Raw genomic sequence first — 17,926 nt, forward strand, 5'->3', positions numbered from 1 at the left:
GTTCGGATTTATCACAAATATATCACTTTGTGGGTCTCCATTTGTATGTAGTATATATCTAAAAGAGAAAATAGGTAAAGGTAAAGGGACCCCTGACTGTTGGGTCCAGCCGTGCACGACTCTGGGGTTGCAGCGCTCATCTCGCTTTACTGGCCGAGGGAGCCGGCGTACAGCTTCTGGGTCATGTGGCCAGCATGACTAAGCCGCTTCTGGCGAACCAGAGCAGCGCACAGAAATGCCGTTTACCTTCCCGCTGGAGCGGTACCTATTTATCTACTTGCACTTTGTGCTTTTGAACTGCTAGGTTGGCAGGAGCTGCGACTAAGCAACGGGAGCTCACCCCGTTGTGGAGATTTGAACCGCCGGCCTTCGGATCGGCAAGCCCTGTGGTTTAACCCACAGCGCCACTCATGTCCCTAAAAGAGAAAATAGTGAGTCTTTTTGGCAAGAGGTCCACAAGGTCTCGCTGGAGCCGGCTGCTGCAGCCACTTGTTGCTTGTCTGATGATGGCGGGTGGGGCGTCCTCCCTGCCATGGCAGAAGTCAGGAGAAGCAGTTGCAGCAGCTTCCAGGGAGATCTTGTCAGAACCTGTAAGCTGTCACTGCTTCTTCTCTCTTCTCTGGTGCAAGTAGGTACAGCGCCCATGGCAGTGCCAGAGACTCAAGAAGTGGTGGCTTCCTGTGAGATCTGACAAAAGGTTTGTGAGATCTTGCCAGAAGCTGCTGTCACTTTTCCTGCAGAAGCAGGTTGTGCCCTCGTGGAGACACTGACCCTTGGATTCTGCTGCCTGAGGCAGTTGTCTCAGTCCACATCATGGATGGGCTGGTCCTGACTAAAAGTGAATTTTGAGTTTCACACATGTATGACACATCTAAGGAAGCAAAAACAAGTTTTAGTAAGATTAGTTACATTTCTTGGCAGAATTTTGCATATGCATCTTTAGAATGGACTTTCTGAATAAGTGGGGAGATGTACTGCATATTTGACAATAGTTTGTCCAACAGCTTAAAATATGGTTTAAAAGACAAACAAGTGCCTCTATTTACACAGATCAATGGGAATGGATTTTTTCAGCTAGTTGTTCAGTCTGTTGGGCAAACTTGTGTTCTTGCACAACTCTTAAGCCAAGCACACCTAACACAAAAGGTTAGTGGTATATTGTGCCACATATACAGTGATGAGTGCTATTGGTTACTCTCTTGATCTCAGATGATAAGTCTCCCAATGCTGTCTCTCATAACCTTAACTGTTTGTTTTTTCTTTCTTTCAAGAGAACCTTTCATCATCTTGTCAGGTGGCTTGTCATATGACACTGTAGGAAGAAGACCCTGTTTAACAGTTATGCACGGGAAGAGCACTGCTGTTTTAGAAATGGATTATTCAATAGTTGATTTTCTAACCCTCTGTGAAACTCCATACCCTAATGGTAGGTTCTGAAAAAAGATTCTTCCCGCTTGTTGGACTGCTTAATAGCAGTTTTTTGCTGCAACAATTCCAGAATTTTATTTACTGTTTATATAATTTCATGGCAGGGTTGGGTGGGGCCATTTCTTCCAAAAGGTTCCTAAAATGTTGAAAGATCGTAGATAGTTTTTGAGTAATCTGAGGAGAATTTACACATCTCTAGTACCATCCTATCTGGACAGCAAGATAGCATTTATGAGAAAGAGTAGTCCTCATATTCTGGAATGTTTTCCATAGGCTGGTGGCTGTGCTGTCTAATGCAGAACCTAATTTTTTTGTGTGATCATTTTTCTTTTGACTAAAGATGCTCTCAGGTGGGACGTGAGCTCCCTCTAGTGCTTACAGGCAGGATTGTAGCTAAATTAGAGTTGTGCTCTCAAACAGCCAACCTCCTCCAATTTTAACTCCTGCCTTCCTGCAGAAAAGTCTCTCTGTCTCGCTTGGCTCCCTTTTTTACCGTTCTTGTCAACTGGTCTTGGTTGTTTGTGGTTGTTCTTGAGCTCCCCCCCCCCCAACCTTTTGCGTTATTGGAGTGTATTTCCCTCAGCCAGGTTCTTTGGCAGTTTGTTGTTGTGCACATAGTTCTTTAGGCTGAACATGTTTGCTTTTGTTGAGGTTCTCTTTTGACAGTGTGTGTTCCAGCATAAGCTTCCAGGGTTATAAACAGCTGTTACCCACCCTATCTATTATCATCTTGGGCATGTCCCACCTGACAGGAAAAAGAACTGTTGGGCTGTAAAATATTTTACATTACTCTGGGCTACCTAGCTTTTTCTTGATTTGGTCTAACTGACTCTACTTCTACACTGCTTCATACATCCAGAGAAGCCCTGAGCGGTGTATGTTCTTGTTGGTGTTACTTGTTGCTATTTTTATTCTTGTTGATTGCGGGTGGTGGCAGCTTGGACAGTTGTGTAAAACCCTGTAAGAGCGCAAAGGCGCTTAGATCCCAGCTGAGAGAATATTTTCACTCAAAGAAGCACACTTTTTATATAGCTAAGCCCAGTGGCTCTTTTTTGTGTGACATGGGGGCTTTTGAGGTGCCTAGAACCTTCTTAAGTAATGCCCCAATTTTTCCTCTGTTCTATCTGTTCATGTATTACCCCCTGGAGCAACTTCTCCCTAACAAACTGGTTCTCAGCCAATCACGGATCATATTGTGAATATGAGGATGCCACAATCCCAAACAGCCAATCATATTTGTTGTTGTAGCTACATCACTTATGTCTCTCAGAATTGGCAACAGCAATGCTTCCTGGGTTTCACTGCTGTCAATGGCTCTGGATGGCAGGCTTATTTTTTACTGGAGAAGAATCGGGGCATAACTGCCATCCACCAAATAAGATGAATAAGACTTTGCAGGACTTGTCCCCAAAGTCATCAGCAGTAGAGGTCCCTCTTTGCTTGCATACTCTGTGGGTCTCTGGGGTGGGGAGCTCCTTCTATTTACCACTCTCTTCGATATTCTGCAGACAGATTAAGACACTCTTGTCCTATTGTATTTTTTCAAAGTTGATTCCTGCTGAAGCTCTTAGATATTTTAGGCTGTTTAGTCATTTTTTAATTGCTCGGTGGTATTGTACACTACATTGGGACTACTGTTTAGGAAACAGTTATAAAGATTTGGTGAAAAGTGGTGTAATATTTTTTTAAAAAAATGTTTATGCTATTAATCTGTTTCCCTCCCATGTTGCATTAAGCCTCACAAAATTTAAATCAGCAGTGAATCAATGTTTTCTTTTATTAACTTATTAATTAGTCTTCCTCTTTGGTTGCATTGTTGTCTCTGTCTTAGATTTCCAAGAGCCATATGCTGTGGTCGTTCTTCTAGAAAAAGATTTAGTACTTATTGATCTTGCACAAAATGGGTAAGAATTCAGAATATAATGAGGTTATATAAAGGTGTGTTTCTCGTAGCTGTCATGGATGGAGTTTACCAATCAAGGTTGTTCCATTTAACAAAACATTAAGTTTTCTATTGTGATTTGCTTGTATGAACCTGATTTATTAGAACCCCCCCCCTTTGAAAATATTTTGAAAGCATAACTGAAAATAGCCCCTGTGTGTGTGTGTGTGTGTTCCTAATGGTGAATAAAGAAATGAAGATAACTCAGTGAATTCTTCTTTACAATAATTTAGTGTCCACATTTGTCTATCATGCTAAACTATAACATGATCTCCTGCTGTGTGACGAGGACAACTCCAGCAGCTTTTGCTTCACCACAGTTTGATAAACACACTTCTGGGTCCAGATGTTATAGCAAGCTACACTTAAAGGCAGAAGCTTCCAAACATATAATCTTGGCCATGCAGGAAGAGGATTGGGAAGTACCCAAGACCGAGGCTCACTGTAGTTTGTACCTCTTCTTTTTTGTAACTCTATAAACCAGCGTTCAGCAAGATGTGTGAACTTGGCCAGTATGGCACACTGTAAGATGATTCAAACACTTAATATACCTGCATATACCTGAAAGGGGGAACATACCGGTAGTTATGGCTATGCACTGTGTTATAGCTGCTAATTTTCATCTTAAATATAATTTTTAGTTATACATAAAAATTGGTTGGATCTTTTAATGACAGCAGGAGATCATATTAGGGTTGGGATATTGCAAGATAATTTCTGGAAATTCTTGATTTTTGAGATTAGCAATTCACCAGCATTCTGTTGAAGTGATAATTTTCTGTAGAGTATATTTCACAAGCAGTTTACAATTAAATCTTTACTAATGTTTTTCTAGTATACTAGTATTCCAAAGTGATTTATATTTATACACATAAATTATAAATATTTGAGCTCCTTTCCCCCTTTGCTGCTTTACTTTGTACTTGCTTGTATTCATTTACTATTTCTTTGTTTTTTTGCATTGACATTTTTACCATTGTTTAATACCACCTTGGAAGAAAGTGTCAAAAATTTTGCATCCTACAAATTTTATTTATCAGATAACTAACTGCTTTCATGTTTTCATCCTTTCAATAAAGGTATCCTATATTTGAGAATCCCTATCCCTTGAGTATACATGAATCTCCAGTTACCTGTTGTGAATATTTTGCCGATTGTCCTGTGGACCTTATTCCAGCACTTTATTCAGTTGGGGCTCGCCAGAAACGTCAAGGTTATAGTAAAAAGGTACCAAAGGGAGTTAATATCTTTATTACTAAGCAACAGTATTCCATGTGTTTGGATTTAATCAGCTTGTTTGTTTTCATTAGGAATGGCCTATCAATGGTGGAAACTGGGGTTTGGTGACACAGAGTTATCCAGAGATCATTATTACTGGGTAAGTAATAAGATGACAAGTAATTAGTTTGGCCAAGGCTGCCAAAGTAAATGTGGGTATATGCACAATTTGTGCATCATTATTCATAAACTGGTATGTTGTAATCTACACTTATTTTAGGGTAATTTAGATAATAATTGTCTGTCATGCTTAAAGTAACATTATAAACTAATTTGAGGTGGATTAAAGGCATTGCTTTGCCTTGCCCTTTTTTGGAAGAGGAGAGAAATGTATTGGGAGAAAAGAAAAGGACTTACAGCCCAAACAGCCATCTGCTGTGTGACATTTCACTGGCATTTACCATCACTTTCATTAGAAATATAAATGTAGAGTTAGGGCTAGTGTTGAAAATTATAACAGCGGAAAAGATTACTGTATGATCCTTGATCTGAGGCTAAAATTGCATTGTGGAGGACAGGTACTTACGGTGCAGAGGGATATTATTTTTCTGATTTCTATTATCCTAATATATAACAGAAGAGTTAAAATGAGCAAGCTAGTAAAGGTTCCCCTGCTTACTTGAGAGCGACATCTGCAACAGGTGGGGATACTTCTCCAGTGGCTCTCAGCCTCCACCTTTCTTTGCAATAGCTTACACATTTGTAGCCATGTGTGTATCAGGCATTTAAAAACATTTAAGTAAGGTCAGCTGGTGGTTTGAGTTATTTTAAATGTTGTATAATTTATCTACTGGTAATTAAGTTTTCTTGGACATATGAGGTGCTAGCCAATTTGAACAGAGCTAATCTGAAAAATCAGCATGTATATCTGTGAATTAAAAAATATATGTTGCCTGCTGTTATCTGTTGCATGTGAAACATTGCAGACACTCAGTGGGTTCTGTGGGTGGTTACTGTGAATAATACATTGGCAGTAATGCTGACTTTTAAGTAGTGTTGGTGTTGATACTACTACTTCTTTCTGATTGGTTTTCAACATATCAGAAAAACAAAAACAAAAATTAGCTTTGATTATTTGTTACTTGTTTGATAGATTATGGGAATGGGTTTCAACATATACTGTACTCTATATAGATCCATATCCCTCAGACAAAGATTTTTTTTTAAATTAATTATATAAAGTATGGGTTGCCAATGTTGTTGAGTGACAGCTTGCATCAGCCCAAGCCTGCATGGCCATGTTAGCTGGGGCTGATGGGAGTTGTAGTTCAGCAACATCTGGAGGGCAACACTTTGGCTATCATGTTCTAAAGCAATATCTATGACACTGAAGTGAATTTCAGAATTTTTAAACCATGCACATCAATATTAAAAGATGAACGGAACTAAACTGTTTTAAAATTAGAAAAGTCTGCATAAAACCAAATCATACTTCCATTAGTCAGATAGTGAGGAGAATTAGCATTTGCCCTCATGAGATGATACCAGCTGTTGGTGTTGCAATGCATGTGGGATGGATTTGCAGCACATTCCTATTAACATTTATGGAAAAGTAGGTCCCATTGAGTTATTCATCCCAGATTATAAAGTCACCATGACAAGAGGTTGAGTTTAGCACCAATCTTGGTGGTGTCTTCAAGTACAACTCTTTACCTCTTCCATATAAGTGAATGTCTGTTATTTACTTCTATTGGGAAATGTAAAACTCTACATTTAGCAACATGATTATAGAGTATCATGCCCATTATGCTTGATACTGTATGACTTAGGCAGTACCAATGGGATCTTCTTGGAAGTATTAAATGTCTCCTCATTCAGAGTACACATAGATGCATTGTATCTTCCTAGGACTTCCTTCAGCAAGCCTTCCCTCAACATGCAGCTCACCTATGATAGGCTAATACTAAGAAGAAAATAGGAGCATATGGGTTTGTTACATCAATTTAACATCACTAACTAAATCTCATCAGCCTTCCTATTCCTTTTCTAAAGAAATTTTGCTGAAAAAAAAATCTTGTTTTGATAGGCATGCAGATGGATCGATCAAGTTTTGGGATGCTTCTGCAAGTGAGTGTTTTGCTAAGTTATGGAAGAATCGTATAAAAAGTGCTGCTGTGAAACTGTTGCCTTATAGATGACATCCTTTGGGGTTTACTCTTCTTTCTGCCTTGTTTGCTCAAATCTGCTGTACTTAATTCCCATTGGAACGAATGGTCCTAAATTAGTTGTGACCAGGAACAGCCAGCATCTGCAGAACTGCCTCTCACATAAGAGGTGGCACTGCTTCTTACCAGGTTGCTGTAGGGGATAAGGCAGGGTGGCTGTGAGGTTCAGGCTGTAAAGGCACACCAGCAAGGGAACCGGATGGGCTCTGCTAGTGTGCCCGTAACACCACAATCCCTCTGCCCTGCCTCTGTGACTAAATTGTTTGCTTGGCTTGAATAGGACTTGAGTGTAATTAACCTCTAAGCCAAAAGTTTGATATGAAAGATGGGAAGATAGGAAGGTGATGGAGGAGATGAGGTTTCAAATCATACATGATATTTAATTGATATCTTGTAAGCAACCCGTATCACCTCCTTGAAACACAAATTGAAATCCTGGAGCATAGAAGGTGCTGTCACACTATTTTTGATCATACATTTTGTCTTAATGCCATTTCATAATTGAGGGCACAATCCTTCTCTTCACAAGGGAAGGCTGCCAAGCCTTTCTGCTTCTGTGCCCTTTGGATTCTGGCCATAATACACAATGCCCAGGATCTAAAGGGCTGCATGCAATGATTTGCATATAAATTATCAGGCCCCTCCTGGCCCTCGTCTTCTCACTGAAGTTCCTCAACATCCTGAAAAGTGTTACATTTTGTAACCACATGTGTGCGGAATGCAAATTTATATCTATCTCACTGGCAAACATGCACACATCACCTGCAGAGGAACTTTCAATCAGTGTGAATGGAAATGTGAGCACTGTATTACCATTGCTTCAGAATGGCCTTCTTTGAACAATATCTTTGTTTATAAAATTATGTTGGTTTGTACATTTAAACTATATTTTTTATTTTATTCCTAGTAACATTGCAAGTGCTGTACAAACTAAAAACAGCTAAAGTCTTTGAAAAATCAAAAAATAAGGACGACAGACCTAGCACAGACATAGTAGATGAAGACCCATATGCCATTCAGATCATCTCGTGGTGTCCAGAAAGCAGGATGCTATGCATAGCAGGAGTTTCTGCACATGTCATTGTTTACAGATTCAGCAAACAAGAAATTACAACAGATGTGATTCCGGTAATTGACAGTTATCTATCTATCTATATATTTATATATTTGTTAATCCCTATATTTAGCCGATATATAAACTAGTAATACTAACTTGAACATTTTTTTGACTAGTTAGTTCCATGCTCAGTGGTTATGTCACTTTCTATATACTGACAATATGTATTTTAGCACATTCTTGAGTTCCACTGAAGCTGATGTACATTAAATAGGTAATTGTGCTTTGAAGACTGCTGTCCTATGTATACTTTCTTGGGAACAGGATTTGCTGAAAACATTAGGCTTACTCATTACAAATACAATCAAAATGTAGCTGAAAGTCACTTTATTTTGAAAATGATAAATTGAAATTGGATCAAACAATTTAATCTTTTATTAGATGCCTGCTTAAAGGTAAAATCCCATAGTAGCTCCTTTGTCACATGTACTTTATACCTGGCCTTATGAAGAGAGTGCAGCTAATATTTTTATACAGGCTTGTTCAGTTTTTTCACCCATTAAATGATAGACAGTGGTTGGAGGGGTTCATAAGTTGTTCATAAACAAATCAAAAAATTCATGGCTGAGGCAGACTTTGTGGACCCATATCAGTAAATATTTGGGAGGGTTTGAGAACACCATAATGCTTTGGTTGTCTTCATCTAGACTTGAACAGGGAGGGTATAACATGTTCTTTATCTGGATTTACAATATAGTACAGGCATAGGCAAACTCGGCCCTCCAGGTGTCTTAAGACTACAATTCCCATCATCCACTGGTCCTGCTGGCTAGGGATGATGGGAGTTGTAGTCCCAAAACACCTGGAGGGCCAAGTTTGCCTATGCCTGATATAGTATCATGGTATTTGATCAAATTTTCTGGATCACCTGAGATGGATGTCCACAGTGCTCTTCAGCACCACACTTCAGCTATGGAGGGAGAGTGTTGAGCAGTTCTTCTCATGTCGCCCAGCTTTATTTGTTTCCATCAAACCAAGAAACAATTGTTTGCACATTTAATTAATGCCTGAACATATGTAGTTATGGCCTGGATGAGCACTAACAAATTGAAGCCTATTCCTGATAGGAATGATGACAGGACAATCTAGGTCTATAAAGATGTTGCTATTTCCTCTCCTAGATGAGGTTACATTGCCTTTAAATGAGAAGGTGCACCACTCGTATTTATTGATTCTGTGTTACTGCTGGATTCTGAGGAGGTGGTCGCAGCCCAGCCCACAGAATCAGCTGCAAGTGTTTCTCTAAAACAGGAATGGCAAACCTGTGCTGTTCTTGATGTTATTGACCAGCAGCTCCCAGCATCTCTCAGGATAGTGTCAAACAAACCTCATAGTACTCTTGGTACCTTGTTGTCTGGTGTTTGATTGATACATTGCAGCTTGATAATGTGGTTGAGGCCATCCACTTGTCTTTAATAATAAGTTTTGTATTTAACTTTGTGGAAGTTGAGACCAAATTTGCAGTGCAAAGAACTCTAGGACTGTGTCATGTCTTCTCCATTGTCATTTGCAGATGCTTGAAGTACGGCTATTGTATGAAATAAATTATATAGAGTCTCCAGATTCTGAGCAAGTGCCACCACTCCCTACTCCAGGCACAGGTTCCAACCCTCAGTCCATTGCTCCCCAGTCTCATCCGTCCACTAGCAGCAGCTCATCTGATGGGCTTCGTGATAATGTCCCATGTTTAAAGTAAGTGTAAGACTAGTACTTCCAAATATTGTATCTTACCTTCATAGACTGCTTAATCTTATTGTAGAAAAAAACTTTTGGCTTTTGACATGTGCTGCTTGAGATATGGTTACCCATACCTCCTCCTAGTGTATGCTTTACAAAGGTGCGCTAATAGAAGACACATGTATTGAGCTTGTATCAATGTACAAAGTAATTATATATTGCTTACAGGAGCCTATGAAACTACCTATATGCTTCAATCGCTGTATTTGCCAAAGTTCGATATATAGCAACTGCATCATGAACAGATGATTTCCTTCTACAAGTTTAGATTCCTCACACTGCATCATTGTACTTTTATTTATTTCATAAAAAATATATACTGTTTGATTTTAAAAGAAAGCAGTATCTCAAATCAGTACTTTTATAAAAACAAAGGTTAACCGAGAAATCCTTCTTCTTTTAGTGAATAGTCTAATGTAGATTTTTAGAGCAAATATATTTTTAGGTATAGTAATCTCCTTTAATACTTCAACCTTTCTTAAAAAACAGCATGCCCGTTCTCAGTCCTCCAGAGAGAACCAGATGCCAAATGCCCCCAACTACACATTTAACTTAGAATCTCCTGCCTTATCTCACTTTCCTGTGTCCTTTCCTGTATTGTTTCCTATTCATTCATATTTAAGATAGAGATTAAGTCATGAGCCTGCAGATTCCTGGTTCAAATTTCAGTTGAGCCACAGACTCAATAGATTAATTTAGGTAAGTTACCAACTCTCAAGTCTAGCTCACCAGTCATGATAAGCCACCAAATTCTACTCTATTGAGACTTGGCAGAGAGCAGAACTAATTGCACTGTGAAATGCTCTTTCCGCTGCCATATGTGAAGCATCATCTATCAGTTGCTTTAGACACTTTGTAAAGGCATACCATTTTGTCCTGGCAGTCCCTGACTCATAAGATTGGTCTCTGTTATTACTGAATTTCTGTGTTTATAAATGCTTTAAATTAAATAAAAATAAATAAATGTATAATAAGTATTGTGGGTCCTTATGATATAATGCTTAATTTCGCAATCACTTCAGCAATTTATAGTTTGCCATTTAATCTTAATTAAGCAAGCTCTGGTGTGTGCAAACCACCATTTACATGCAAGCCAGGATCGGAAAGTATGTTAAAATGTGGCTGATTAAGCAATTTATGCACACCGGGACCGGGGTGGGGGTGGGAAAATGTGCTCTCCAGTGCTTACATGTGATCTTTCTCAACATCTGAACATGGCCACTTACATAAAAGTCTCCTCCACATCATAGGAATCTGTTCCAGAGTAAGCATTTGAGGCTGTGCTAACTTGTAGTAAGAAATACAACCAGTCATGAAATATTCCCACTCTAGTAAAAGGTTTTGGCAGACTTTCACAAGGATAAATGTTGTCTACCTTTCCTTTATATTGCAGAGTTAAAAACTCTCCCCTCAAGCAGTCTCCAGGCTACCAGGTTGAGCTGGTTATCCAGTTAGTATGGGTGAGTGGAGAACCACCTCAACAAATAACAAGCCTTGCAATCAACTCTGCCTATGGCTTGTAAGTATATTTGGTGCTGTACTTTCTCTTCCTTAAATCCCATTGTCCTATTGCAGAAGGAATATGACGTTACTGCTAAACTACTGGATTCATGTTGTTTTGATATGCTACTTGTTTCCATGTTTTCAGTAAAAAGATATTTAAAGGGCCTTCTCATTTATTGTGGTATTCAGCCACAAACACATTTCAGTCTTTGCCCAAGGGTTCCCTTTCATTACAATAATGTTGTTCCATCTTTGTATATTACATGGGGAAGATAGCTTCTGCTGTTAGATGTGTACACAGCACTTTCAGAAAAGTTGACAAATGGTTCTCGGCATAGAACACAATCTTCTGTGCCATCTCTGATTTCTTGAAAGTCTTGTATATTTTTAGACTCCCAGCCATTTTGTGAAGAGGCTTTTTCTGTTTAGTTTTTTGGTTGTATCTAGACTAGGTGGACATTCAGAAAGAATATGGGAGAATGCAATAACGTGCTGCTGTGACAAGCAGATTAGTCAGTTATCGGAGATTAAAACAAGATGGTGAGAATGAAGTAAATGAATGGTGGATGTACAGTGTGGTATTCATTTGGGTAATTGTAGAGCAGAAGGTTAGATGATCTGGCTAAGACAATCAGACTAGCATACGAAACCTCTGGGTGAGGCATGGAGGTGTAAGACATTTTGTAAAAAGTAGAAGTACAGAGTCATCAGTGGTGATGAGGCAAATCCCAAGTGTAGCAGCCAGGAATGGGGAAGATTATGGTTTTGTATTCTTCTGCAGCCAGATGGTGGATTGTCTCAGCTCCCGTTATGTAGATGTGAAAATGCTTCTTTGGTTAATCGCAACAGTTCAGAATCAAAAGCTCCTGTTGGTGTTTCCATCAGTTAATCAGCTCGTTCTGTTGTTTTTATCTTGCTTGTTTAGAGTTGCATATTATTATTTATTGTTCTTACTGCCTATTTACCTAAACCTGTTTTATAAGAAATAAATATTAATGTAAAACCATGCCAAACACAAATGCATGTCAAGGACAAACTAACAAGTCAGCTATTAGCTTCTTCCCACACGGCAACAAAACAGTTACCCTTGAGTAAGCAGTGGACAGTAATCATTTTATGTCAGGTGGAGGTTTGCTATTTAGTAAGGCAATAGTGTATTGGTTTTATTCTCAGCAACTACTACTAAAATAAATTGTTCTTTGAATAGTTTTTCATGCAAACTTACATTTCTAAATGTTATATAAGAATAGATTTTGAAAAATAATCAGTTCAACTAATTCCTTAAAAAGGAAAGTAAAATGTTGTACTTAACATAAGGATATATTTGGATATCAATCATTCATTGCCATCATATTCTTTCTAATAAATTTTCTTTCAGAGTAGTTTTTGGCAATTGTAATGGTATTGCAATGGTTGATTACATCCAAAAGACCACACTTTTAAACCTTGGCACCGTTGAATTGTATGGTTCTAATGATCCTTATAGGAGGGAACCCCGATCTCCACGTAAAAGCAGACAACCATCTGGAGGTAAGGTCATACACTTGATATTTGCTGATAAATTTTTGTATTGGTCTTCTACTTACCTGACTGCAGGCTGATTAGGAGTGCATGCGACTAGCTTTTTCCTTGAAAGTAACTTGCACAAACCAAAAGGTTTATATGTTGATAGTATTCTGTAAGAGCTTCTTTTTAGAAAACATCATCTGATTATGGTAGGCAAACAGTCTTCTTTTTAAGAGTATTCCAGACTACCAATTTCAGCATATATAATAAGCACACTTATATCCCATCCATCTGACTGGGTTTCCCCAGCCACTGTGGGCAGCTTACAGAACATATAAAAACATAATAAAATGTCAAACATTAAAATTTTCCCAATACAGGGTGCCTTCAGGTGTCTTCTAAAAGTTGTGTAGTTCTTTATTTCCTTAACATCGGGGGTGGGGAGGCACGTTCCACAGGGAGGGTGCCACTGCCTAGAAGGCCCTCTGCCTAGTTCCCTGTAACTTTACTTCTCATAGTGAAGGAACTGCCAAAAGACCCTCTGAGGAGGATCTCAGTTACTGGGCTGAGTGATGGGGATGGAGACGCTCTTTCAGGTATACTGGGTCGAGGCTGCTTAGGGCTTTAAAGGTCAGCACCAACACTTTGAATTGTGCTTGGAAATGTACTGGGAGCCAGTGAAAATCCATTAGGACCGATGTTACATGGTCCCAGCAGCCACTCCCAGTCACCAGTCAAGCTACCACATTCTGTATTAGTTGTAGTTTCTGAGTCACCTTCAAAGGTAGCCTTCCCAGTATAATATTCTACTTCATTACCTTCTATACAAAAAAGTGTTATTCTTTACCAAGGTTTATGTGCTCACATCAACCATCTTCCATTGTCTTGCCTTTCCTTGTTTGAGATGTACTTTTCGTCTTCCTTTGTGCTATCACACCGTCATCATAAATTTATTCTGAACTAACTGCTTCACAGAACCACTCAGCACTTAACCCCTTCATCTTTGGACACAATTATTTCAGCATACTGTACCTGATCTGTTAACATATGTATTGGCACATGGGTGCAATCACATAAATTCAGCAAACCACAAGCCTAAAATTCTCAGAGGAGGAAGTGCATACGAACAGAAAATTTTAGAGGTGCTTCATACCTGAGGATGTGGACAAGCTGCTTGAAGAAGTGCAGCCAACCAGCTGCCCTTTGATGCTTGCCCACCTTGGCTTCTGAGAGCTAGCTGTCGACGGTTGGCTGGGTTGGCTCCTCCTTAGGAAGACATTTTTGGACCCAGAAATGTTAAATCGCTATTGCCCAGTACCATATAACTAATTTTTGGACAACACTTGTGAGAGGGTTGTGGTAGTACAGCTTTAGACATGCTTGGAAAAAACTGCTTGCTTGGATCCATTTCAGTCTTGCTTCCATCCCAGTTATGGTACTGGGCACCCTGGTTGATGACATTTGTCAGGAGAGAGGTGAGAAGAGTGCAGCCCAGCTCATTCTCCTTGACGTCCCAGTAGGTTTTGATACTGCTGACCACACTGTCCTTCTGGATCATCTCAGGGAAGTGGGGATTGGTGGCACTGTACTTCAGTAGTTCCAATCCTTCATCCAGGGCTGTTTCCAGAAAGTAGTTATGGGAGGCTACTGTTATGTGCCATGAGAGTTGTCCTGTGGTGTCCTGCAGTACTCTATTTTGTCCCTAGTGTTATTAAACATCTATATGAAGCCACTGGGAACTTCCATCAGGAAATTTGGTGTCACCAATATGCAGATGATACCCAGTTCTGTTTCTCTGTTGCATCTGAATTGGGAGAGGTAGTCAAGATGTTAGACTGATGCTCAGAGGAAGTGATGGACTGAATCCTGAAAAGAAAGCAGTATTGTGTGTTCCAGGTTCTTGATTCTGGGATGTGGAGACCTGTCATGGTTAGGGTTGTACTTCCCTGGAAGCAGCATGTCCATAGCTTGGGGGTGCTACTGAATTCAGCCTTATCAGTGGAGGCTCAGGTGGCCTTGGTAACTAGGCATGCCTTTTTCAAGCTCTGGATGCTTCACCAGTTACAGCCCAATTTGCACAGAGACAACTTGGCCACAGTACTCCATGCTCTGGTAACCTCCAGCAGCCAGACTACTGACTGGGGCGCCCTTTAAAACTCACATAAGCCCTGTTCTAAAAGAGCTGCACTGGTTGCTGGTTTGTTTCTGGGCTCAGTTCATGTGCTCACTTAGTTCCCAAATATCTGAAAGACCACCTCCTTTCCTACAGGCCTTGGGTGTTAAAATCAGCGAGGTGGGGTGCTTAGTAGTTCCACTGTCCTTAGAGGTCTTGGGATGTGACCTGGGATGAGAGTATTCTGTGTGTGGAACACCCTCCCCACAGAAATATATCTGTCACCTTCATTGTACAGCTTTTTGTCATATGCTTAAAGAACCTGTTGTGAGTATAATTTGTTTTAATCTGTTTTGAATGCTTTATTTTCTATCACCCTGGGACCTTTTAGTGTAACCAGCCCTGGGACCTTATAGTATGCAGTAACCATAATACACCATTCTTCCACAGGAGGAAGAATGTAAAATAAGTAAAAGTGTAGTGAGAACATGCTTCTTCCCTCAAGTGTTTGGGGATAAGTGTCTCTGCTTCAAATGTCATGTTTAATGTGGCACACACTGCCTGTGAAGGTCATTGGTTGGGTATTGGCTCCACCTAGTGGTTGAAGGTGGGAACAGAACTTGTGGGAAGTAGGCAGCTCCTTGTTGACTCTTGCCTTCATCAAAGTACTGTATATTCTGGCGTATAAGACGACTTTTTCATCCAAGAAAATCTTCTCAAAAGTCACGGGTCATCTTATACACCAGGTGGAGAATCTGCGGTCGAGTATATCACAAACTCTATATTTTAACTGGAAAAGTTTGGGGTCTTATGTGCCCAGTCGTCTTATACGCTGGAATATACGGTAGTCACATTGCTTTTGAGCTCCTGTCCTTTCTCTTCTCAGGTTTTCTAAATTCTACTTTTCCCTCTTAATTCCAGTGTTTGTAATATTAATACTATATTCTCTTAAATGAAACAGCTTAACAGCTGAGTAGGGATAGGTTTGTTTTGTCATTAAATTGTTAGTAGTATTAATGGGAAATTTTATAAATATTACGTAAGACAACAAGTAAATTATGTTACACTGTGTGAATTCTGGCACATGCATGATTTGTTCTATTTCAGTTGCTGTCTAACAATTTCCCACAAATACATTGTTTGCTTGGATCTTAAAGTTCTGCTGCAGATTTTCTTTCTTTCTCCAAATATACTGTGTTGGTGTTTTTGTCTTTCCTTTCTCATTGCTTCAATAAGGCATGCTGGCTGTGGCTTCTTGCATGTGTGGCCTCTCTAACTTATATTCAGAGTCTGTGAAAAAACTTCGCACCTCTTATATAAGTAAGTCATCTCATAAGAATAAAGTGTTTTAACATCCAGTTGATTAGGTTATATGCATTCATCACCCTGAATATTTTACCATAGCCTTTACTTTTCAGCTTCTTTCACTAACATATCAGCAGAGATTAATTCTATATTATTCATATAATTCTAGACTGTTACCTGAGATACTATCAATATGGAATATTGGGTACAATAAGATCAAGATTAATCCTTCATCAATTTTGCAAGCAACAGTAAAAAGCGGCATTAGTCGATAATATAATACAAGTCACAAATGTGTCACCCATGCGTGCAGTGGTGTCCACAAAGACCTTCATTGGTGCCCTTGGACAAAGGACCAAGACTCTGAGTTTTCTTTTTCTTAATAAAAAAATAAATCTCTAACCCTCCTGGAAAGAAAGTTAGGAAGCAAAAATGTACAGGTACCCTTCTAAGCAATTTCTGTGAAATGAGCTAGCCTGGCTGCCTCTATCAGTGCTTTTTAGCCAGCGAGTGAAGTCAGAGCTGTGATTGTTGAGTGTGTTGTATGGACACCAGACAATATTAGTATTGGTATTACAGTTAATTTATTAATCACCTTCTAAACCACCGTCTGAAGATGATTTACATATAAAATAATTTAAAATGGTTAAAAACACAAAAACAAATCAATTTAAAACAAACCTAAAACCCTACACTTGTTGTATAGACCCTTTTATCCAGCTGGGGAGGCCTTCTGTTTCTCCTTTCCATTTAGTGCACTTTTCCTGCTTGTCTTATTTGCTAGTAGTCCTTGGAATCTCCGAAGTTTACCCTTCCTTTTCCCCTAGTGATCAGGATGCATATTTCTTGTGTTGGGTTCTCCTGAGATCAGATAACCCCTAGAAGTTATTTTCTGCAAATACTTCTACACAATAAGTGTGGGTGAATTTTAAAGCATCCCCTCCCTAAATGGCAAAATTCAAATGTGAGCTTTGCAAAGAGGCTTAGGCATGTCTCCTGCTGTGCTGGACTTAAAGCCAGGCACTCATTAAGAATTCACTGTATAGTTAAATTATGATACAATAGCATACATGTCATACATTTCATTTTAGTAAAAGTGACCTTAACTGTTCTTGGGGTGCATTTGCTGACATGTCTGAACTACAAAGGTGTAATTGCAAATGGCAGGGTAGAAGATGGCCCAATAGGGTGTGTACTGGCTTCAGTATTGTACTGTGCATTTCTTAAAATTTCTTAAAATTTCTGTCTCTTTCTGTGTTGGTGTGTGGTCTCTGGATTAATCTGTAATTCAGGTTTTGAATCTGTAAAATGAAGCTCTCTGTTCTCTTCTTGCTATGGAGGGTAATGGATGGCAATGCAATTCATTGTTTCTATTCCTGCTCCTAGGGCTGTTTCCAGAGAGTAGTTTGGGGAGGAGCATTGTTTGACACCATGGGAGTGGAGCTGTAGGTTTCATCTTGTCTTCCATTCTATGTAACATCTATCAGAAAATGTTGGGAGCTCTCAGGGGTTTTGATGTGAGGTGTCACCAATATGTGGGTGCTAGACTGATGCTTGGAGGCAATAATGGGTGGGATGTTGCCCAATAAGTTGAAGGTGAATCCTGAAGCACATGTATTATGTGTTCTAAGGAGGTGGGGGCATGGCATACAGCTTGGGAGGGGAGGATAGTCCAGGATCCAGTATTGTCCTTTGAGACTCAGGTGGCCTTGATGCTTAGATATACCTCTTTCCAGCTTTGACTGGTTCACAGCTATAGCCCCTTATGAACTGAGATGGCATGACCATCATACTCCATCCTCTGATAACTTCCAGGCTGGATTGTTGCAATG

At 39.5% G+C, this 17,926-nt stretch overlaps 1 protein-coding gene across 6 annotated transcripts in view; it reads left to right on the top strand.

Moving 5' to 3' along the window:
• STXBP5 (syntaxin binding protein 5) overlaps positions 1–17,926 on the top strand; it is a 106,116-nt gene that overhangs the window by 59,577 nt on the left and 28,613 nt on the right. For 5 of the 6 annotated variants that reach the window (XM_033143949.1, XM_033143950.1, XM_033143952.1 and 2 more), the window contains 9 exons: positions 1,272–1,426; positions 3,260–3,332; positions 4,450–4,597; positions 4,681–4,748; positions 6,675–6,715; positions 7,721–7,941; positions 9,444–9,622; positions 11,061–11,186; positions 12,549–12,700. In XM_033143949.1, the coding sequence (XP_032999840.1) occupies positions 1,272–1,426; positions 3,260–3,332; positions 4,450–4,597; positions 4,681–4,748; positions 6,675–6,715; positions 7,721–7,941; positions 9,444–9,622; positions 11,061–11,186; positions 12,549–12,700 (1,163 nt within the window). Of the gene's footprint in view, positions 1–1,271; positions 1,427–3,259; positions 3,333–4,449; positions 4,598–4,680; positions 4,749–6,674; positions 6,716–7,720; positions 7,942–9,443; positions 9,623–11,060; positions 11,187–12,548; positions 12,701–16,025; positions 16,110–17,926 lie in introns of all 6 variants that reach the window. The other variant, XM_033143955.1, reaches the window with a different exon arrangement.

Source organism: Lacerta agilis, chromosome 3 (assembly GCF_009819535.1).
Source record: "Lacerta agilis isolate rLacAgi1 chromosome 3, rLacAgi1.pri, whole genome shotgun sequence".
Taxonomy (NCBI): domain Eukaryota; kingdom Metazoa; phylum Chordata; class Lepidosauria; order Squamata; family Lacertidae; genus Lacerta; species Lacerta agilis.